This window comes from Triturus cristatus, chromosome 10 (assembly GCF_964204655.1).
Source record: "Triturus cristatus chromosome 10, aTriCri1.1, whole genome shotgun sequence".
Classification (NCBI taxonomy): Eukaryota; Metazoa; Chordata; class Amphibia; order Caudata; family Salamandridae; genus Triturus; species Triturus cristatus.
This window is the reverse complement of record NC_140593.1, coordinates 320474450-320499135: the sequence shown is the minus strand read 5'-3', so window position 1 is coordinate 320499135 and position 24686 is coordinate 320474450. Positions and strand designations below refer to the sequence as shown.

Below are 24686 nucleotides of genomic sequence, written 5' to 3'. Positions count from 1 at the left end.
CCACATCCTCTCCTAAGTACTCAATACTCTTCTAAAACCTGTAATACTTCTAGATGTGATGTTAGTTGCCAGCAGATAAGTATAAAACTTGACTGCTGCTGGTGAATAATGAACACTTCATGTTCTCCTTGTCCTGTCTTGGACGTTTCATGTAGTTACGGCATGTGTAGGAATTGTTCTGCTGCCAGACATCAGCACGATTAGCTATTCAAGTAAGCATCACATCTGCGATAAAGAGAAATAGAGCGATAAGTCCATCAGAGAGTAAATCGTGACAACAAATATTTACCTGTCTTTGAGGTACCACTGTGTAGCAGAGGAGACATATTCCGTTGTTTCCAACCTGATGATTGATTTGAGGCTACTCATACACTTTTGGCTCTTCGGTGTCACGTTATACTACAACTGTTATATAGTGCGCTAAGATACTGCTCTGCAGATAGGCCACTGATTTTAGACTTGTTCCCTGAACTCTTCGACTTTTCCACCACAGTCTTTTGGCATATATTGATCAGCAACTGCACTGGCACATTAATTACTTGGTGCTCCGTTTAATCAGAATGCAGCTATTGATTTTTTGTAGTTTCTGTTCATTAATAAACTGTGAATTGAAACCCTCTTCGTGTGGTTATGTATTCAGATCTGACTCTGTCCCCCATGTTTAAGGGCTTTAGCTGTCTCTTCACAGCAGTATATCAAAATAATGTAGCGGCAAAATCTTTGCAACCCTGTGACATAATGATTCAGGAGACCTTTGCTGTGATCTTGAATTCTTAACCTGGTTATCTACAGTGGCTGATCTGAGGGTAGGAACATTAGTTAATTACTTGATTTTGACCAGGGAAACATTCCAGTTCCTCATTTTGTTTGAATTATGTTTCTATCACTGTTCTAGGTTTGTTGCTATAGTGATTTTTGTGTGTGCAATTAAGCATCATTTGGTTTTATATTAAATAATGAAAGACCTGATAAGCACCAGCCCTTCCCCATGAAGTTCATATTATATTTTTTAATTTCAAAGAAACCGTTTTTTGTTAATATTATACATTATATTGAATACAATGTAGATTATTGTGGATAACATCAAAACCTGACAGTAGACGCAGACCCAGCCCACTGCTTACCACTGGTTGGCTTTCATGTCACTCATTTGCTTGCTTCTTATTTAATAGCTTACATCCACTTCCTGTGTTTCGTGCCTCCTCAGAAGCAGAGCCCCTTTTCCATTCTTTGATGGCTTGACTTGTATCGTTCCACTGCTCTCATTCAGGGAATTACTTATTTTTTTTTTGGTAGAACTCTGTGGGATTGCATGTTTTCCAGCGGTCTCCCTTGTGTGGCTTCCCACTCAAATAAACCTGCCTCCCCAACATGCTGTGTATTGCTGTAATTTCCTCACACCTTGAGTTCACCCATTGTTTTTCCCACCTGTGTTTTTTTCTTCTCTCTCCCTCCCCACCTGGAACTCCTCTGTAGCTCCCCTGCCAACTTTACATCCAGAGCCGGACTGGGAACCAAAACCGGCCCTGACAAAGTGCTCGGCTGGTCCCCCAGGGGGTTGGAGGTTGCGGCCGAGCCGTTTGCTCAGGCCGGTTTTGGACGATTTTGTTACAGGGGTCAATATTGCAGCTATGCTGCAAAAACGGCCCTGTAACAAAAACGGCCCCCTGGGGGCCCAAAATAGATCCCCGACCTGGCGGCCCACCAGGGAAATGCCCTGTGCCTGCTAGCACCAGTCCGGCCCGGTTTACACCCCTTTGTTGAGTTCTTCCAAACCCACCCTAAACCCGCTCTTTTGTTGCTCCTCAACACTTACCATGGCAGCACAATTTTTCTTTTACTTTCACTTTTGTTTAGTGAGCCAGCTACTGCATTTGCTGCCGGGCTACTCCGCTTTCAATGAACGAATTTGAATTGTAAGTATTTTTTTTAATGCCACACCTTCTTGGCACAGTGGCACAATAAATAGCTGGTCCATTCCACATGTGAACATTTTGAGCCATGCATGCACATGTGTCATCACACTCAACATGCCAGTAGCATCATGATGTTTATGAACATGCATGTGTTCATGTCATTACACTTTTCTTTTTTTTTAATCATTTTCTTTTTTTTGCTGATGCTGCACATTGTTGGCAAAAAGCATTGGCAAGTACAATAGATCATCAAGCATTAACAAAGCCACTTGGTCTAGCTTTAACATACAAAAGCATTTACACACAGTCATAATCAAACATTGTTTCCATGTGTTGAATGCACAAATTCTGTTTAGTACTTTAAATTTGTCAAGCCTATTGATTCTGCCAAAGCTCTGGAAAAAAGTGGCAAAAAGGATTGCTTTCTGTACAGAATATCTGTAGGAGATAAAGTATTGAATGTAGCAAAAAGTCTGATTATTAAATCTATTTACAATGACAGTGCTCAATGGGTGAGTATGGCTCTTGCTGAAAAACTAATGTAACAATCAGGTCCCAAATCTCAATCCTGGTAAATTAGCTGAGAGGAGTATATGCCCACTGCATACAGATGTACATCAGCTGCAAGGCATACATTGGAATTCTGACGGGATTTAAGTTATTCTTTCGTAGTTGTAAGATTGATTCAATGGGCTCATTGACTTGAACAGAACAAACACTACTTCATTTGGATGTTGGGTGGACCATCACCGACAGGCCATCAGTGGCAGTCTGCCCAACATCCATGGTATGGGTCTGACCGCCGGATTACAGTACAGGCGGTTGGAATGCAAATAAATGCAAAATATCATTAGCAATGGAAACTAAGCCCTAATCTATTTAATTGCCAGCACTGAATATGCTCAAGCACAAATCGAAATAAGTCAATGAGCATTTGTCATAAGGACTGCTCTGTAAAGCAGGAGAGTAGAACTTTAAAATCATTCTAAGGGTAAATTAATAAACCGGCTTGACACGAAGTCTGCCTCCAAGGAAAGCAAGGGGAAATCTTGGGCCACCTCCTGAATAGTGAGTTTTATACACTTTTAGACAGTTAATTATACATTTACTCTGGTTCCAACTAACTGAGGTGAATGTTTGACGTTGTTCAACATTCTGGTCATCACATGTTCTTTTCGAAGGAACTGAGTTTCATGATATTAAATAAACTATGAGGATCCTATCTGAGTGCTATGGTGCACTGGCAGGGAGGGCAAAGATGAATTAATGTTAAGAACTGCAACCACACACATCTGAAATGCGCAGTCTGAAAACACGACTATGCCTACTCTTGACATTGTAATGAAATCCATTATTGAACCCAATAAGAACATTACATTTGTGTATCATTCTAACTTATCAAAAGCAAATATCATTAATTGTGGAATCCTCTTGCACATATGTATGAGGTATTGGTATACTGTAAACCTAGCCGAAAGGCAGTGCAGCACTGTATAGGTTCAAAGTCAATACTACAGTCTATAAGAGCTTGCAGAGCTAGCTAGTTTGTGGACTGTGCACTTATTATGATGTACTGTTCTTTAAAGAACACTACAACTTTAAAGAACACTTAAACTGTTTCCTAAATTGGAGCAGCAGTCTTCCAAACAGGCACCAACAGCAACTCAACAACCACATGTAATTGGTCTCCCACTAAACGGTGTGGGGGCGGTAGTGGAAATACAGTGCTATGTGGGAGTGTAGGAGCTTGGTTGTGGTCCATTAGAAGTTGATGCATTACGATACGCTGGCTCTGCTATTGTGTCTAATGGGAAGAGACAGAGGAGATCTTAGTTGGATGTACTGTGTTTTTCTTGCTTGTCGTGCCCTAGTATGTAAGTACCATATACACTCCAGGTTCCAGATTGCATAGTATGTTAAGCACAATACCCAGACCAATACTTGAGCAATATTACTGGGGCACTACTGGCTAGGCTCTTGTGCTTTAGGGAGTGAAAGCTACTCTGGCTGTGATGCTTTATGCATGAGGGTATTGTGTCAACAGCCTGTGATTATTTGCTTTACTTACTAGGGAATGTGAATTCCAGCCTCCTAGTACTGTTGCGCTACATTGTGGCCCATTGTGAAAAATTGGCTTGGATATGATGATTTACATATGGGACCATTGAGGACCCTGCCTTCGTTAAGTTACTTCCCATACTTTAGTAATTTGTGTCTGTATTTGGAGCACTAAAAACTAGCCTAGCAAGGGATTTTTGCCTACTGTGGTGCTGTTTAACCAGCCCTGAATGTTGTGTTGCTTTATATGAAATGTATGTCTTGGTTAAATTGTCATGGAGACAATGTTTTAAATATTCAATTATAATGCAATAATAAAGGCCTAGGGATAGAAGAAGTATGCTTTCATTCAGAATTTAATCCGAACAGCATCAACCCCACAAATATTCACAGGAAAATCAAATAACTGAGCTCCAACTGTCACTAGAATGTTGGAGAGGATGGAATCTTAAGGGGAATGGAAACATGGGAGACAGGGAAAGGGGATCAGGAATACACCACAGTATAATAAAGTGATATAAGTATATTTTTAAAGAAAGGTGTAAAATAATGGAAAGATGTAACACAATTCTTTATATGCAGTTGCACTGTGTAAACTGACATAGTAACAGTGATTTGTATCCTCGGTTAAGGTTTCAGCTGTCTGGTTGTGAATTACCTATTGTGGACTATACTAAGAGTTTATAGTGGGTTTAGAGATCACCTGCTGGTTGCCTTTATTGCCACTCTTATTTCCTTGCTTCTTATTTGATGGCTTTCCTTGTCCTGTCTTTTTTTTCCCTTCTCTTGGAGCATAGCCTCTTTACTATCCTTTTGATTGCTGACTTGTATACTTCCACTGCTAAGTTTTAGGATTTTTTTTTCTTTTTGGCTATGGTTTGTTTGAGAGTGCACATGTTTTCCATGTCGCTCACTCGTGTGCTTCTCCTCCATTAAATTTCCCACCCCGTGCTCAGAGTTGCTCTCACCACCTGTGTTGTTCTCACCCTTGTGTGCTCCTTTTGTTTTTCGTTTATCTCATTGCCCCCACCCACAAGATTCCCCCCCCACCACCCACAGCTCTGTTACAGCCCCATGTATTTATATATATTTTTGGGGAGGATGCATTAACAATTGCTGTAGGCCCCTCAACCTTATCAAACGTGGATTTGCACTACTTGAATTTAATTTCTTTCTATCTGCTAATCCATCTTGGATTGGGTAATTAAAAACAAATGCTGACCACATTATTTCCTTGGCGAGCATGTCTCCCCTGTGATCCATGTATGCACATATGTTCTCAAGTATATGAAAATAACTTAGCTGCAGCAAAGTCAGTGTCATTCCAACTTTGTTTTGGGGCAGATGTTGCACAAATTTGCTGATGCTGTACAGCATCACCAAAAAGCATGGGCAAAGCCAATAGGTACAAAAAGTAATATTATCTAGAGGCCTGTCACCTCCCTCAACATTAAAGGCTTACTAAAACCATGATAAACCCAAAACAAGCATTGCCAAAGTCAAAAGGTTGGCAGCCAAGGCAGAACCTATTGGGTTCACAAAGCGTTGTTTCCATTCTTGTAGTGTCAAGAACAACCTTTTCCAGTCTTTCTTTTTTGGGCTGTGTAAAATATTAATTTGTATGTGCATCCTGCTCTCTGCTGCCCTTTGTGACTCTTCCATATCAGAAAGTATGGACAGTGGTGTTCACCTCTCGGAATTATGGTTTGTGTTCCAATCTCTGCAGAGCAATCCATGTCCCTCCTTTGGAAGCATGTTCAGAAGACTTGTGGGTTCCAATGAAAGGGAAAGCTTGCCCATGAGACCCTGTTGACATTTCTCACCCTGTGCATTGTTGACTTATTTTTTGCTTTTGGGACATTTTGGAATTTTTGCCATTGCCTTCCTAAGTCCCTGTTGGCCTTCTCTCTGTGGCATACTTTTAGGCAGGCTTTCCCCCACCACAAAATTCATATTCTTAAGGTGTAATATGGTATTTCCTTGGCACACTAAGCCTCTGAATATATTCTGAGGATGTGCCCTGCATGTGGTTCTGAGTAACTATGATCGCGAGGCTAGTGTGTTATTCCCAGTGCATTTTATCAGCTTTCATCTCTCTGGTTTCTTCTAAGGGGAGTGGGTGTTGAAATGAGCTCTGCTGCATCAGTGAATGTGACAATTGAGACACTGTTCCATCCCTTGTAGGGTTGTAGCCTTTTCTTTGATACAAACTGCTTCTGGTTTCACCTCCAAGCATGTGGCGGTGAGCCCTTGATTTGGTCGTTGGCACAAGTTTCCAGAACTCCTCCTGCCTCAATATTTTCTTAGATTGTGATTCATTAAGTTGTCATCTGTATTTAAAACCAGGCAACATCTGTCACCCTATGAAATTTACACTCCTGTATCAGTACTCCTTGGTTCCATAGTGGATTGGAAGGATGGGCTGTGGAGTAACACTGGTCTTTCTTCCCTCTCCCATCCACAGACTACATAACAATGTCTAAATCTGCTTTGTGGCTCAGAATTCAAGACAAAATATGGTGCCCTTCTAAAAGGATGCCAATGACGAGTGAAAATAGATCCACATCAATATGGATACAGGTATGGAGGAATAACCTACAAGTCATCAAGTGTCTGCAACACTTACCATTGGATTAGCGAAACATTTCTGAATGAACGCTGACCGAGGTCCTTGTGCTCTGAGGTACACAAATTTGAGGTCTCCTCGACCACATTGATGAGGCGAATTTTTTTTTTTTTTAATTGATCTCACTTTAGGAGGAGTGATTATGCCTCTGGTAAAGGGAACAACCTACAGCTGTAAGTTTTATTGGAAACCCTCTGACTCCTTAAAAGTAAACACTGGTTAAATTGAAAAAACTCAAAAATGTATTGCGATGATGATGAAGCTAGATGCCTACAGGCCCTCATCTACAGAAACCTAACCATGTGAAAACATTCTTGAAAGTCCTCTTGTGGTTCATTTTTGAGTCAAGGATAACTGAAAATGTACTGTGCACAAAATATAAGGTTTACTGGGGCATAGACTGGTATAACAAGCAGAAATGATGTATGTTCCGTTACACCGCACCTGGAGACGATGTGATCGGCAACCTCACGCGAGAACAATCATCAGCCTCTCAGTGGACAAACATTGGAGGAGGTTCCATATGAGTTTATGGTTTCAGACTGGGGAACTCTGAGGTCGACAGGGAAGCAAAACGTTATCAGAGGGGCTTAAGAAACCCCAAAAATGTTAACTCTTCAGACTGACGATTTGTGATGTACACAATAGCGATATTCTATAGGGGCTCTCGATTTGCCTGAGGCTGTGTTCCATACACCCCTGAATGTCTATTGCCCTGGGATCCATTATGCTAGTATGCACTTTGTAATGACCAGTAAATGAGAAACACTTTACAAAGCTTTAAAAAATAAATAATGCATTATAATATTGTCTTTAGACGTGTGTATTTAACGGGATGAGATAAGCTGGAGGGTTTAAATAGAATACACTGTCTCGCATTTATTCATTGAAATGTACAGAAGCAGGAATAGAGCATACAAGGCGCCGGCACAGTGGCGAAGCACAAAACAAAGAGGAGAAGACGGTCATGAATTTTTAAAAAACATCAACTACAGGGCCTCTCCGAGATTACGCTAATTTATTGCATGTTACTCGGAATTAATATTCATGCCATCCGACTCGGTTAATTACCCCGAGTACATTTTATAATGCCATCATGTTCCTCCTGCCGCCTCTCTCATTTCTGAGCTCAGGATTCACCGCCATACAGCAATAAAAACCTGAGCCCTGGAGTAAAAAGAAAAGCTACAATAAGCCAAGACACTGTTGTGTTTTTTTACACATTATCTAAGTTTTTGACTTTCTCAAGTAGCTTGATCCCTTCCCTAACCTTTAATAAAATGGGATTTTGGGTACTTGAATCTAAATACGAGATAAAATGAATTTTCCCTTCCTGGACCTTATGAGAATATACATAAATTATACTGTGCCAAACTATGCAGCTCAATCTTCGTATCGTTGCTATAACAATTGGGGTAATAAACTCAAATAGGCTGCAGAAGATATATGTTTATTAATAAGAGCAAGGTCACCTGTGGAAGATGAGGTGCTTAAGTCGCCAGCGAGGACAACATGTAATATTTAATGGTTTACTCCAGCGCAATGGGTTTGTTTGCATTCATGGGCTCTTGCTTGTCGAGTGAGAAACGATCTGCTTTACAATATACTCATGCTTAGCCTCAGCCTCTGTTTGCAAGTCTGTGATATAGGGCCGGGGAAGGGAACATTCTTCACATAATGCAGAGAAAATGGAGCTCCTGTTCTGATCAATGCATCCAACACAGTCTGCACATGCTGCCTAAATGCATGTTAAGTATTTTAAACAGAATTATTGTAATTATTTTTTCAATGCATAAAATTTCAGTTTATTTGTGGACTAAGGAACCAGGAGCCCTTTTTAGGTGAAGCCTGGGCAGCGCTTGCGCTGCTCTTCTGCATGCTGGATTGAAGTATGGAATAGAAGCCCCACCCACATTCCGCCCATATTTGTCATTGGCTTGTGTCATTGTCCTTCGTAAATGCTCGCTTCTAAATCCTTACTAGGCTTGTCAGTCCTTCTTTTGTACCGCCTTGTTTTATTTGTAATCTCGCAAGAGGACTGACCCTTTTACTACGGTTGTTACACGGTGCGTCTTTTTTAGTTTGTAAGCACTATTTTCTTTAATGACTTTCTCCTACTTCAGGTACGACATGCTTTCCTGCAACATTCAGGGTGCCATACGTGCTTTCACTTTCCGAGCAGCCTGTACAATGGCGGCCGCTTCTTTGAATAGGTCTCGTATTTACAAGAGCTTGAGCTATTGGCATTGTAAATGACAATGCCTTTTATTTATGTGTTAATTAGCAAAACAGATAAATAAGAGGCATTGTCATTTACAATGCCAATAGCTTAAACTCTTGCAAATGCGAGAACAATTGCATTGCAAATGCTTATTTATGTCTACATCCAGTCAATAATCCTATATTCTGAGGAGTATGCGAAAGTCATTCCTCTGAGATTATTGCAACCTTTAATACATAATGATTTATCCTGGATTTTCTGATGAGTAGTAAGCCTTCCAGATTTCTTTTTCCCCTGTTCAAAGAGGGCACCCAGCTCGTGGGCATTTTTCACACGCTTTGATGTTTGTGTTTTGTTAATACCATATGTTCACCCTTATGCTGGCTAGCCTGTCAGACCTATTGAAATGTTTGCTTTCTCAGTTGATTCAGATGTAGAAGTCACAGTCCTAACCATGAATACTGTCATGAAGACTCTTGCATACTGAACATGGATAACCTAAATAGGAGCAGTCACTTCTATTTACATTGACCCATGTAACGGGGAACACAGATACCATGTAGCCAGACTGGTGCGGATAATTGGGTCCGCATTTGATAATTGTCCTATACACTCAGTCCCTGAGGAAAGTACTTTTCATCTTTCTTGAGTATAGTGCTGTCATTATCACTCACAAAAGCAATCATATGCCCACTTGCTTCCTGGCGAGTAGCCCCTCATCCTGCTTTGTCAATGGAGGCTAGGGTCTTCGCTGCTCTGGCAAGTACCACCCATACATTTTAGAGATCTTCACCAGGCGTTTTTGGGCATCTCTGAGCCTTCTGCAGAGCTGCTAGTGTGGCGGCTTCACTAAATGCATCAAACTTTGCTTATGTTTGTTGTGCCCACCCGTTTTGTGTTTATTTTCAAGAAACAGTTGGTCGAAACTAAAACAAAATATATTTTTTTAATCAACTAACTACAAAAAACGGAAGACTGTTTCTTGAAAACAAAACAAATAAAAGTGGTTCTGATGTGCTTGAAGTTTTTGCCCTTTGCATAGGGTTATTGTTTCATTTTCCTGCCTGGAATTGCCATGGCTTCCATGACCGTCCCAAGAAGAGAATCCGTCCCAAGAAGAGAATCCGTCCCAAGAAGGGAATCCGTCCCAAGAAGAGAATCCTAGTGGTGGGCACCTCTTCCTAAATAGGACAGGTTGATCCTCGCTCTGACCTGGCATCCCAGTGGTAGACTGGCCACAGTGTCAGGGTTTTTTGCCCGTGGAGACATCTGAGGTTCCTCTGCTGTTAACCTGGCCCTTCCCCACCTGTGAATTAGGCAAAAGAAATGTGAGTTTGGCAGTTCGAGCCTTGAAGGTTTTGGGCAGAGCTGATGCTCCATGATATTCAAAATGATTTTTGCAGGGAGTACGGGGATCCCCTGGAAGCTTACACCTCTTGCACAAGGGTTTAATGAAGTGAGGTGTGTTGTGACATTTCCCATATGTGGGTAAGTCCCCTATGCCGTAAGAAAATGTTAAATTGTTTATTGATTTAGTAGATGTCAGTACAGTAAACATAATTTTACATCAATTATGTCTATTGGTTTACCTGGTCCGAGACATGAACATATTGACAAAGCGCTCCTCTTTTTTCTGGTCTTATTTTTCTTTTCCTTATTTCGGTGGCCGTGATGTACGATGAACAGCCAACACTTGTTTCACCCCCTAGTAGCGCAGAGGTCTGGGGCTTTTTCAAGTCTATCAACATACTTAAAATAAAGTTGGGGTAGATTGGAGTAGGGTGGATTGTGGTACTATACTATACTATATTATGTACATTTATAGCGCACATGGCGATCCAGAGGCACCCTTGCGCTATTTGAGGCAACATTACTTAAGGGACCAATGTGAATGGTTATTTGTCAAATAGACACATTTTGAGTAGTTTCCAGAATGTGCATTCATTGCCTGTACACCTCAGAGCCATCAAAAGGGAGTTCCGGGGGGGGGGGGGGGGATAATGAAACTGAATGTCCTTCCTCCACTTCTAGTTATCAGATGGAAGGGGCAACTGCCCGGTGTTCATCTGAGGAGAAGAGGGCCCTCATCAGGTGTAAGGGGTTATGATCTGATGAGATGGGAGGTCCCTGTCCTCAAATGCTCTATAAGCAATACAAAGACCCTTAAATTTGATTCTCAGGGGGACGGGTAGCCAATGAAGGTCCCTAAGACCTTTTCTCACTGATGTATGTCTTGGGATTAGCAGCAGGATGCCTGTAGCTTCAATCTGCATGACGTGTCATTTGTTAATTACAGCCTTGGGTGCTCCCAGAAACAGAGAATTGTTGTAGTCCAGGTGAGAGAGGATAAGTGCCTGAACCTCTAGTCTTCTGGATGTCATGGGAAGCAATGGGGGTATTTACCGAAGCATTCGGATAAATCCACATCAACAGGCTGAGAGTTTGGTGGCCTGAGTCTCCATCATTGGGCTTTTATCCAGCCAAACTTTATATAGAAGTTTTTGGGGGTGGTGGCCAAACCTAAACAGTTCAGCCAACCCAAGGACCAATGGGGAGAGAGACAGTTCCCCAGAACCATCGACTTAGTTTTATTGCCATTCAGCTTCAGGCAGGATTTATCCATCCAACTGGCCACCGCCTCTGTGCAAGGTCCCACAATTGGAGAGGAGGATTCCTGATCTGCTGTGAGCAAGAACATCTGTTGGGTATCATCCGCATATGATACTATGAAGATCCCAAATGATTTCACAATTTCTGCAAGTGGATGCATGTGTAAATATGTGTTGGGCTTAAGGAGGAGCCCTGCGGGACACCACAGTGAAGAGTAAAAGTATTGGAAGAAGGATAATTTTTGCTATGCCACCTTGATTAAGCCTCATTTTAGCTTCCTCCACCCCTGCTAAGTAGTTGGTCTCCGTGCTGTGCCAGAAACCAGTTTGAGTGGGGTAACTTGTCTATTGTTGGTTTAAATGAAGTCTGAGAGATGCATGTTATGGTGTTTTCCCAACACTTTACTCAGTCGTGAAAGGAAGGATATGGACTGATAATTTGCCAAGAGGTGGGGTCTGCATTTGGTTTATTTAAAATGGCTTTAACCATTGCATGCTTCCATACCGCGTGAACTATTCCCTTCTCTAAGGACAGATTGGCTATTTCTAGGAGGATCATAAAAATGAAATCAATACCCAAGGAGAGAATTCTGAGGGTGCAGGATCACAGGGGGAGCCAAATTTCACTTGACTAAAGACAGTCACCAAGTTGTCATAAGATTGGTGGGATTTCCGAGAAGGCCTGGATTCTGCCATCAATGCTTATGGACTGGTTATTGGGGTCCAAAGCTCCCTCAATGTCTTTTAAAGTTTGATAAATGTCAGTTTTGTTGTTATAAAAAAAAAAAGTGGCAAGATTGTTAGACCTGACATTAGAGGATTCAAGTTACGGGCCATTAGATCTGGGTTCAAGCGGAGCTTTGCTGATTTTAAACATCTCCCTTAATTCTGGATTCATAATTGACCTGAGCAAGTTTTATCTCACCATGATAAGTCCTGACTAGTGCATGGTCTTCTACTTTTGATACTTCACCATAGTACTTCCTCCAGGTACCTTGTGTAATTATAAGTTATTTTTAGTTCTTGCAGATGAGAGGTGTACTAAGGGGCAGACCTATTTCTTTTTAGAGACTTGTGATTTCAGGCAAATGATTTGGTTGAGGTAATGACTCAACCATTTTGAAATTGTCCTGTAAGCATCTTGTCCAGGCCTAGCTGTGCCTCGACAACATCAGAATGGTCAGTCCAAGTGTGGCAGTCCGTGTTTTTACACGTACTGTAACGCTTGGACCGACCATTCTGATCTAAGCTTTTGCGCATCACTTTGCCCTGGGAATTCCCTTGTGCGTCCTGTGCAATACACTGGAGCGCTTACTCTGGACCCTATCTGGTTGTTGTTGTCGAGGTATTGCTACGCTTTACTTAAGCCCTCATAAAGTTCTCCTGAGAGAACGAAATGCGTTGGCTGAGCTGAATGTGTCATTAACATTTGGGAAATATTAATTGGAAATAAAGACGTTACATACTACAAGAGTGTCTTGGACTTCTTTTGCCTGGCGCACGCCCACTTGTAGCTGCATTTTCAGGATCTGGGAAGACAGAGGCACCACGTAATGGCTGGTGCCGGGGTTTCAGTGCTTAGGACTTTTGAATTGAGGAAACTGGCGTGAGGTGCGGAACCATCAGTCCTCCGTTGAAGCTTTGTTCTTTGTAATGTATACCTTTTCTATGTAGTTGTGTATCTATATATGTATTACTTTACTCCTACTGTAAAAGAAGAAAATCAAAATACCTTTGACTGTCTCCAATGCACTACTCATCCTATACCCCTCTCAATATATCTTTTACCTCCACTCTGACTCATCTCTGATATACATTCTTTCCTCATGTATCCATCCTGTGACTCGTCTCACACCTTATTTCACTACTAAGATTTGCCTAATCCTTTTCTAGAGAGAGACTCGTCTCTCCTCGATCTCTGCTTTTACTCATAGCAAACCTCATCTTACTATTATGGTCTCCCAAATAACACTTCCCAGACTCTTCCCTCTTCTATCCCTCCATTATCCTATTTAATCCAACTAACAAACTTGCGTGTTCACCGCCAAAAATAACTCATATTTCCCTATACTAGTCCACCACTAATCCTTTTTGGGTTCCGGAGTAGTGTGCTACTTGCTGAAAAGCACTATTACGCCTCATTAGGGGTCGTAAGGGTTATATAAATACAATTGCAATCTCAATGTATGAGTGTATATATTCATAGACTGTCTCATTCTACGTGAGCACTTGCTCATGCACTGTCTAATTGTACAAGCAGACTTATACACGCACTTTCTGAATTTGCCCTATAACAATGTAGCCTGAGTTTTCACAAATAAGTTACAAGTCTCACTTGGCCTCACCTGAATATCATTTTGTGAATCTCTTCTTGCTTGACTGTTACAGGCTTATGCTTTAGATGCCAGATCAACTCTCTCCTTGACTAAACAAGTTTAATCTTCAGTGCTGACAGATTTTTGTGCCTTCTTCCAAAGCAAGAATGCATTTTGTAAACCATGCGAGACGAAAAAACAAGATTGCTCAAGGCAGTATTTCATTTGTCTTTCCATATTTTGAGCATTAAAGTTAAAAAGTACATGACATCAAGCCACATTCCAACAGGATTACATGTACACTGATTTCTTTAAATTTACAGCTCCCACGTTATCAAAAATCCTCATGAGAGTTGGCAAATGTATCGATGGATCATCCTTTAAATGAGTTGAAAATCCATACTGAATTGTAGCACCACAGATTTTTAATTGAAAGATACTCCTTCTCACTATAAACAGGCATTATTATTCTGTTATGACTTAATATGTTGACATTGAACATCACAAAGCAATATTGATGCCTTCTAAAAGAAATGCAGCGGAATCCCCTGCAGGTAATAAACAGCAAATCCAATTTGCACTTGCAGAAGAAGCCTTTGAGTGATGTATGATCTTCATGGCGCCATCGGTCAGAGGGTTACCGCTAATCGCAGGGCTAGCTCGCGTCCACCATGGTATGGGCCATGGAACTGCATAGTGATCGGTGTAGTTTTGTGAATCGGCACCTCTTCCGACACACTTGTTTTTTTCAAATTATTTTTGAAATTTGTAGAGCGCATTATACCCAAGGGTGCAGTGCTCAGTCTTGCAGTGTACCGCGTGAACCTTGGGAGAAGACCAGAGCCGCGCAGACCTCTAATGGACATCGGAGTGCAGCTCCTAGCAGGAAGCACTGAAGCACAAGGCGCCAAGGACACTGGCTGACAAAGGGGACTAAAATGCTTCCTTTGTGCTCTCACCTTAGAAAGCCTACGTCCGGCAATTGATAGATCGCTTCTGCCATGTAATGGCGACTTGTTGATAGGTCCAGTGGCGGCTGGTGACATTTGAAAGTGGTGAGCGTAAAGTTATCATGGTACTGCACTGAGGCGAGCGAGCGAGCCCTAACAACTCCTCTGAGAAAATTTTGAAAAAAAGAGTGGATAAATGGAGCATTTTCAAGCAAATTTGAGGAAGCAGGAAGGTTGATAAAGCACTTGCGAAAGTATTATGACAGGATCTGTAATAACATCCTTATATCCATCAACTTTACCCCAACACAAGTACAAACACACACTCAAACTCTTTCAAGTACACACATAAAGCACGAGTCACAAACATTTGTTTAGGCTTAAAGACCTATAAACAAAAAAGTATACAGAGACCGCTGCAGCTGCAAGCAGACGTGAAATACTCGATTTACTCACAAAGTGACAAACACAAAACCCGCAGCCAGACTACTGGGCTGGTGAGGGACAAGAGCAAGGCCTGAAGGGATGGACAAAATTATTGTTTCCAAGTAAAGCGTAGAAATGTTTCCGAAAGAACACCCCTACGACTTTGCCAGGAGCATTAGACAATGACAATTCTGGTATGGCTTACGTAATTGGTCAATAAAAAAATATTATCTATTAAGCGGTGTTATAGTTTATTAAACCATAAACTAACATATTTTTTTTAAATGGGGCATTCACTTAGCTAAATAAATACTAGGGGCTCTCAAAGTTAGCAGTTAAAGAAGAACAGACCTTGCACCCAGCCTTTCTGTGCATACAGCACAGAGGAGAAAGGCAGGACACCGAGGAGGCAGACACCAGTGCAGGGAAAAAGCCACAGGAAATCCAGGGTGGCCAGAGTTTCATAACCTGAAAGGGGGTACAGTCCTAATTTCCATCGCGGCCTGTGATGAACTTTGATGTCTGTCATTATATCCAGTAAAGCACCCGGCCAGTGTCTATAGTGCCTAGTAAGGTTTCCTTTTGACCTAGTAATACCCTTGTCCACTATTGCGAATGACCAGTGGTCGTTTTCATTATGTTTGTTGCTCACATTACAGGTTGGCATGTTCGCCATTAAAGCAAACTCCCAGATGACGTGGTGGTAAATAAAATGCGTACCCGATTTTCGCTGTATCCAGTGACAGACGTGTCCTGTTCCCTTTATGTCTAGACCCCGCATATTTGACCCCTTTTAAAAGTGTCGATAGCCAGTTTTCAATCAGAACATCATCACCTCTTTCCTTTATTGCCAGTTCTTTTTTAGCAGACCGGCACCAGTTTGTAGCTATCACATATCTTTGCCAAGGGAGAATTCTATTTATTTTTCTATTTTTACAATTCCTGTGCGTTTCGGGTGGGTTGGGTACAACTCATTGACTAGATTGCCCCTTAAAGGATTATTTCTGTTATACGGTGATAAGGGAAAGTTTCTTGGTTCCAATATAGGTTTTTCACATTAAGACCCGAAGCAGCAAGCATATAATGAAGGTTGAGCACATCAGCGCGGGGGAGATGTTTTTCCTCGCAGCACGGGTCTTCTCTTTGCTCGGAGGGGAAGAGGTCGCCGGGGTGGGGGGGATTACAATTTAAAAAAGAAAAGAAAGCTTACCAGACCAGGTCCGAGCGGCGCCTCTCTGCTTCTCGGCTGGGTCCCGTTGGCGCCTCTTCGAAGGAACAGCACTGGTTGGCAACCCCTCTGAGCCAATACTGACGCTGCTCCAGCAGCGCCAACATTGGCTTAGAGCAGGGTGACTAACCGCCCGCCTGCCCATTAGGAGAACGAGGTTTGAGCCTTTGCTCAACCCTCGCTCTCCTAATGGCCATGCGCCAGCCACAGCAGACAGTAGTGCACATGACTGGGCACGGAGCGAAAATCCGCCTCCTTCACCCAGCATGCGCACTGCTGCCTGCTGTGCGCTCTGCGCCACCCCTGGTCTGCTGCATGTCAGTCACTCAGCAGCATGACGTCGGACCGCCCTCCCCCTTCAGACTCTGAAGGGGGTGGGCAGTCCGAGTTCATGCTGACTGTGACTGACATGATTGTCAGAAAATTCTCCCTCGACGCCGAGCGAGCTGCCGGTGCGGGCGGCTTGTGGGGCAACGCCCCAGCGCCCTTAATGGATGCACCACCACTGGATAGGTCAATATAAGAGAGGTGACATTTTCTTCACATGGTGCGTTATAAAGACAGTATTAAAGTGAACAATGGTAAGTCTTCCTTCAGAAGAAACATTGAAAAACGGCATTGTATTCAACACTTTCGCATTTTAAGTGTGTAACGGAGAAAATGGTGCAGGTATTTGTAGTGAAAGTTCTTAAGTGCAACGGTTGTCCTTCCTGCTACACAAGGCTGGTTTTAGAGTGAGGGGTGCCTGGTGCAACAACCTGTTTTTGTCGCCCTAAAACGCCCCTTCTCCACAGATTACCTCACTACCACCTTCCAACAGTGCCACTCATCTCTCCATTGCCCTTCACATTCATGTTTCTTGTTTTATAGCGCTACTTACACCAACCCTATGGTGTCAAAGCACTTTACATCACACACACGTTATACAGAAGCAATGAATCTTACATGTGTGTTAAACAGTCCATAGTAGATATTACACGAATCAATTATAATTACCGTTCTGTCATCTGCATGTACACGTTCTTTGCAGCAGGCATATTAACCCTCCGCGCTACTTTCTGTTGAGTTAAAACTGCTACTAGACAAAACGTCCGGCCCTCTCCAGTGGATTTCCATTGTTGGAGGGAGGAGTGGTTGTTTCTGTGCATTTGTTTTTGTTTTCTCTCTCCTATTGCATTTGCTTAGATGAATTTGTAAGTTGTGTGTTTGGGATGTAAACTGGGGAGGTGTGATTGTTTCCGTGCATTTGTTTTTGTTTCCTCTCGCATTTGCTTAGATGAATTTGTAAGTTGTGTGTTTGGGATGTAAACTGGGGAGGTGTGATTGTTTCTGTGCATTTGTTTTTGTTTCCTCTCGCATTTGCTTAGATGCATTTGTAAGTCGTGTGTTTGGGATGTAAACTGGGGAGGTGTGATTGTTTCTGTGCATTTGTTTTTGTTTCCTTTCGCATTTACTTAGATGCATTTGTAAGCCGCGTGTTTGGGTTGGGAGACCCTGATCTGTACTAATGAGCTGCATCTCAGTGTGTTTGATCTTGGCTGCTAAACTGATGGCATGTGATGCTATGATGAGATTCGTGCCAGGACCCAGACAGCATCTTTACGTTCTCCAAGGCCTTTCCCTGTGAAAGTTGATTAGAGCGAAGGATAAAATCCTGTACAGAAAACACATTCTGGGAGCTAGATAATCAAGTTGAACCTCCATTTTGAAAAAAAGTGTCAGTTTATTAATTGCACAGGGAGTGCGCTGGATACCAAGTGGTCGGGAGTAAATAATCTTTATTAACACCTTGTCAGTCTGAGAAAGATGCTTCCCTTTCCAGCCGCCATCCTTCCAAATCAAAACACAGTGCAATGCGGCTGTGCTCACAGGGGAAGCTGGGCCAATCAGAGGTGAGGCTTCATCACTCTAGCAGCTGACCGACCCTATGCACTAGACAGCAAGTCTGTTCAGGTGCACCTGTGGCCTGCCACTGCCATTTTGCAGCACAATGTAGTCCTCTTTCAGTGTTCTCTCTGTTAGTGAGACAAGGACACTCTTAACTTTACATTATGCCTTGATTTTTTATAATAATTTTACAAATTATGCATTTCCTGTTAATCCAAATCTTCATTGTTTATTCCATTTCAGGTAATTTGGACCTTACAGGACAAAAGCAGGTTTTCAAAGCAGAGAATAATCCTTGGGTCACACCCATCGCTGACCAGTTCCAGCTGGGAGTTTCTCATGTTTTTGAATATATCCGTTCAGAAACGTACAAGTAGTAAGTGATCGATGTTTCACCTTTTAAAACTGAAATATTACAGTGTTTTAAAGTGAACGTTTTAAGTGCTGGTCTGCACCCAAACACATGAATTTTCTTGCTCAGAAAAAATGGGCGCAGAACTGAAGTAGCTATGCTGCCAATGGCATTAATGTTTGAATAAGGATTTAAAATACCGGTGCCAGCCTCCTTTTGGTAATTCCTGGCACTCTTCAGTTTATTTTCCTTTTTAATTGTTTTTAGGGGCCGCATGTACATAAGAGTTTTGCATATGCAGAGCACCATTCACAATGTTCAAGACTCCTTTTGCGAGTTGGACATTTTCTGACTGTCAAAACTTGCAAGCCATTGAAAGGTTACATCTATCACAGTTGGGTGGTAACTGATTTGCATAGGGTAGTCTAACCCTTCAGGACAGCTTCCCTTATGGAATCATGACTGATGTGCATGGAAGCAAATTCCCAAACGGAAGACTTTTTTAGGTTGTGCCCGGGCAGCGCATGTGCTGCTCTGCGAGGCATGCTTTATTAGAGTATGGCCTTGAAATTCGGCCCACTCTCCGCCCATATTTTTCATTGGCTTGTGTCATTGTCCTTTGTAAATGCTGGTTTCTGATTCGTTAATAGGCTTCTTCGTCCCTCCTTAGTACCTTGTCTTCATTTGTAACCTTCCATGAAGACCTGCCCTTTTACTTCTGTTGTTACACAGTACATCTTATTGAGTCTGTAAGCAATATTTTCTTTAATTAGTTCCTCCTACTGCAGGAACGGCGTGCTTTCCTGCAACATTCAGCACGCCATGCGCGCTTTCACTTTCCAAGCAGCCTGGGACAATGGCGGCAGCTTATTTGAAATGAAATACGTCTCGCATTTACAAGAGTTTGAGCTATTGGCATTGCAAATAACAATGCCTTTTATGTGTAATTATCAAAAGTGATAAATAAAAAGCATTTTTATTTGCAATGCCAATAGCTTAAACTCTCGTAAATGCGAGATCTATTACATTGCAAATGCTTTTTTTTTTTTTTTTAAAGATATCACCTATTTCTTTAAGGGGCACAAACTGATTTTAAACATGTTTCTTGATTGACAAAGCAAATGCAGGTATGGTGATCTGCTTTCCCTTGCAAGCCACTCGCAAGGGGTTGCAAAATTTGATTAGATTTACTTATAATCATTATCCTGCTCTTTTTACCCCCCCCCCCCCCACTGCTCCCTGCATATGGGCAATGATGTAAAATATTAGTGCATATGTTGCATTGCAAATTACTTCCACAACCCTGGTTTGCGAATGGGATTAGTATGTTTTTCAGTGAAAGAAAAAGACATTCTTTATTTGAAATGGAATGTTATCATTGATGATCTTTTAATTCAATAGGGGATACCTTTTAAAAACCAAAAATAATACTTTTTGGGATGTCTTTAATTTTGTTAAATCTGTTATCTTAATTTTTTGACTTAAATATAATTTCATATTTTGAATGCCTGCGAGTACACAGTGCAGGAGAACGATTAACATGTAGGGAGGTTTTCCACAAGTCAAGTGGGAAATTGCAAATGTGCATAATGTTTTTATTGCTAACATAAACACAAATGGCTTAATGCCAAAGTTGTTCCAATAAGGTCCGCAATCCGAACCTTGAACGGAAAAAGAAGCAGAACAGCCCGAGCAGACAAGTTCTCCTCTAAACATGGCACATGGCTTCCTATCTCTGATTGATCATTCGATGTAAATGAGCCATCGTTGCCTACTGTTCAAGCTTTCTTTTCATCTTTTATTTTATTCAGGCTATTCTGAGTGTCCGCACTGCCCAATATGCTAGCTGTTAGCAGGCAGACCAGGAGAATGATCATGGACATGCATTGGTGGGCGTTAGTAGAATGTTTGGTGTGACTGGCGAGGAGGTTCAGAGATCCTACCTCGTCAGGGGTAGTAAGCGCTATATAAATGCAATTACAATACAATACCTCTTGTGGCACCCTGGACATGGCAGGCTCGGGCATGCCTCAAATAGGGAGTATAGATGTGAGGAACATAAGATGCTGCAAGCCATGACTGAGGGGGCAGTGTCCCAAGTGCCTGGGGTCTGAGCAGTGTGCTGCCATGATTTACACATGATGCACCCAACACCACCATATCGTATGTTTTAAAGCATGTCAGTGAACAGCCCATCTCAGTGCCACACAAACCAGTAGTTCTACATGTTCTATCAAGGGCAAGGGAGTGTGTGGCTCCACAAACGGTACTGCGGTTGATACACTTTCAGAACAACCCTTGCTTGGTATCCAGCACCACTGGGTGCTGTTGCTACGCAACCTAAATACAAGACATTATTAATATTAGTGAATCTTGTACTGCTTACACTCGATGGAACAGAATGATAATGGGTTCCCTTTGGCAAAACAGGTGGATGTGAAAAGGCGAACACGTCTGTGGCTGATAAACGGACAACAGCTCCGTGTTTCATGGCAAGTACACTAGAAGGACTTCTGGAGGCGCCTCACCTCTGGGAAGGGTCCAGCAAGTTTCATTTCTGAGTCCTCATTCATTTGCATAATGCATATACACGTGAAAGTTGGTGCTCTCACCTAAGCACTCGCAGAATGAAATTGTTTTAATAAGCTTTTTTAGCAGAAGAGGGTCATTACAGATGAAATGTACGTTTTAAAGAGATGCATTTGAGTAATTTTCCGAATGTCAGTAAGAGGCTTTTATTTCAGGGCCAGGGACAGCGTGTGTCGCAAAGCTGGAGCAGTATGTCTGGGTTCTCTTAAACCACCGGATTGCAAAATAGATTTTAGAGAACAGTAGAAACTGAATTCAAAGACTTTTGAAAGACTTGTACCACAAGATACCACAGGACACAGTGGTCTGTTAGAAACCTGGGTTCAGGTGCAACACTAGTTTAAAAATGCCAGCTACATTTACAGAACGGACTTTATTTTCTACAAAATGAGGTGTGTTGCCTGTTTTTCTTTGGCTGGACCATGAGGGAGAAGCTGCGAGGCTAGCAGAGCCGAGTGCTTCCATCAGGGTGTAAAATTACCACAGCTTGAAGGGCAGTAGTACATAACACTCTGTTTACCGGTGGAAGATGCTCCTGAGTGTGGTGCCCAAGCTGTCGTCGCATGAACATGTTCATAATAAAGCAAACTCACTTTAGATTCTCACGGTTTGGAATTCTGTCTATTGTGGGTGCTCTTCACGTTCAACTGGAACGACTCTACTGGTTAAGTATGTTTCTGAATTGTAAAGTCCAAACTGAAACACGGTTTGGCACTGTTTGTCCTAGTGTAAGACATGACAAAAATGAATAATAACAGTTTTATAGTGCTGCGCACCGCACTTCTGGCTTTTCTGAGCGCTGCGAACATCGTATGCATTACCTAGTTTCTTGGTACTCATTTGACCTATATCGAAAGAATCAACGGTTGTCTCCGCATTGCCGGGATTCGAAGACATGACCTGCACATGTCAGTGACATGGGTTAAGCAGGGAACCATCCTGTCAGCTTGTGTTGCTGTTTGCATACACTCTAGTTACAAGATAGTTGAGCAATGGCTGGTAGACCGCCATGTCTTCCGCTCTGTTTCTGGCTCATGCCTGTGCTCTGTGGCTCTGAGTGTCTGTGAAGGGGGGTCCCACAGTCCCAGGACTAGAAAGAGCTGCGTGCAGCGTGCGCCTTCGTGGCACTGTGGGCCGAGCTGAGAAGGGCATCTGCTGATGGAACTGTCTACTCAGCAGGTGGCATGACGGTTTGCCCACCCATGATCCTCTGTGCTGCTGCTGATACATGGACTGACATGTCACTTGCGTAACTCTGTAAAGTTAGATGCTCGCCCTCGGATTGTAGGCAATGTCGAGAGAAGAGCATTATCAGAGCCATTAGGTCTTTATTTTTTTACCTAATGCTTTGCCAATGCTGTGCAGCATCGGCCACAAAAAGTTTAATGAAGTGTAAGGGTCCATGAGCATGTATGCATTATGGTAATGCCAGAGGCAGCATCATTCAATAGGCATAAAGATTTGTGACGACGTATGCACGCGCCTACAGAATGACAAGGGAGTCACTTAATTTTTTTATTTCCTGATCCAAGATCAGGAACGCCAATTGGAGAAGTACATAAAAAAATGAAGTTATACTGCGAGCCATCCAATTTTTTTTTAAATAATATTTTATTTAAAGGAACAGGAGGGATGGAAGGTCAAACGAGGAGCACTTTGTGGGGTAAAAGCAATGGAAACTGTCCTGAGGGAGGAACAGAAGAGCTTTTGCCTGGGGCACTAAATAAAAAAAAAATGTCAATACCGGTTGGGGGAAGAAGTGGCTGGAGTTGCCGGATGTGAGAGCAACACAGGGCTTGTGGGGTGGGCACAGGTATTGAACAGGAGGAGCAGCACACAATGAAAGAGACGTAGTTGGGAGAAGGGAGCAAGACAGCACTCAGGGGGCGGCTATTTGAGTGAGGGAAACGGCAAGAGAGAGAGCAAAAAGACACATGGGCTTGCATGGTGAGAGTAAATAAAAATAAAAAAGTAGTTCCCTATATGTAAGTAGTGGAAAGATACAATCACTCAATCAAAAGGCTGGAATAAACGCTCTGCGGGAGGGACAAACACAAGTAGTGCAGAAAAACCATTGACTATGAAGTTAGCAAATAAGAGTGACAAGAAAGCCAGAAAGCAGTAGGTGAGTTATGGGGCCACTGTAGGTTTTTGGAAGGTCTGCATGAAGTCTTTTGTAAACAGTCCGCTAAAAGGCATGGGTGCTGAAAGTAGGGGTGCTGGAACACCCCCAGAGTAATTATGCCGAGGTTAAGAAGATGAATGAGCAATAAAGATGCCTGTAAATTGTGATTGTATTTAGTAACATTTGATGTGCTTCAAAAACAGAGGCCAAAATGTCAGGGTCTACTGGCAAATGGGTGTTTATTCTTTTAACCCTTTCTAGCATTGGTTCCACTGCGCACGGTTTGCAGGAAACGCTGAAGGAGGCAACAGACTTTTTCATCTAGCATCCTTTAGGTGCTAATCTAGCCTCACCCCATGCCCCAGGGCTCTCTCTCAACAATGCCGAAGATGAAATGTCGTCGGGACCCAAGGGTCTGAGGAGCTCTCTGCAATCCAGCTATGGATGTATTAGAGCACCGTCACAGGCGATAAGGGACCTGTATTGCTTGCTTGCATGAGGGCCCCTGGCTCTCTCGTGCCATTGCTTTGCCCTCCATAGTTTGGAGGCAGCCTGCAACCAACATAATGCACCACAGGCTGCAAAGAAGCAGGTATTCTGCCTCCTTCACCTAGATGGGATCCAGGCACATGCCTTCCCAACTCTTTCGTCTCTGTTCAAGCAAAGCACTATCTCCAGCACATCATTACCCCTCAGTCCGAAGCCTCGTCAATAGCTTTAGCATAAATGGTGTGAAAGTGTGATCAAAGCTGAAGCTAAAAAGAAAAGACACATTCATTGTATTTTATTGTAGAATGATGAAGTTATGAAACACTTTGATTTGCATCAGGTGACTGGGTGCCAGTTTTGGACTATTTGGTTGCAAGGGTATTGAAGGTAGTGTGTCCTAAATAGGAAGTCAATTTAACATGGAGATTGGTGCTCTCTGCAAAGGTAGCTTGAAAGGAAAGGCTGCAGGATGTCACTTTTTTCTAACACACAATAAATAAAATGTAAACACTCTTAAATTAACTGTACAGATATTTCAAAATGTATCAACAGTTAGGAAAGCACGCTTGAGTGTGAATGAAACAACGATTTTATTGGGATCAAACAAGCCTACCTTTAACCAGTGGAAAATCTTCACTTGACTCCTAATCCCTGACATCACATATTATGCCTGTTATATTGTGATTTTTGCCTGTTGATTTTAGTCCCTTTAAATGCTTAATTTCAACATGACTGCTGTGTGTTCTAGGACATGTACTTTAAGTATTGAATCCCTACCCCATTCACCAACTCCTCCTATGCATTGCCCTGAATTAATTGAACAACCCCTTTACAATATATATTTTAAATTGTTTGTCCCTGTTCTGTTTATGGATGGCTTGATTGCGAAAATCTG

General features: G+C 42.3%; 1 protein-coding gene across 1 annotated transcript in view; it reads left to right on the top strand.

The window, feature by feature from the left end:
- RSU1 (Ras suppressor protein 1) overlaps positions 1-24686 on the top strand; it is a 463261-nt gene that overhangs the window by 224616 nt on the left and 213959 nt on the right. The window contains exon 8 of the mRNA XM_085631500.1: positions 18480-18612. Coding sequence (XP_085487626.1) covers positions 18480-18612 — 133 coding nt within the window. The remainder of the gene's footprint in view (positions 1-18479; positions 18613-24686) is intronic.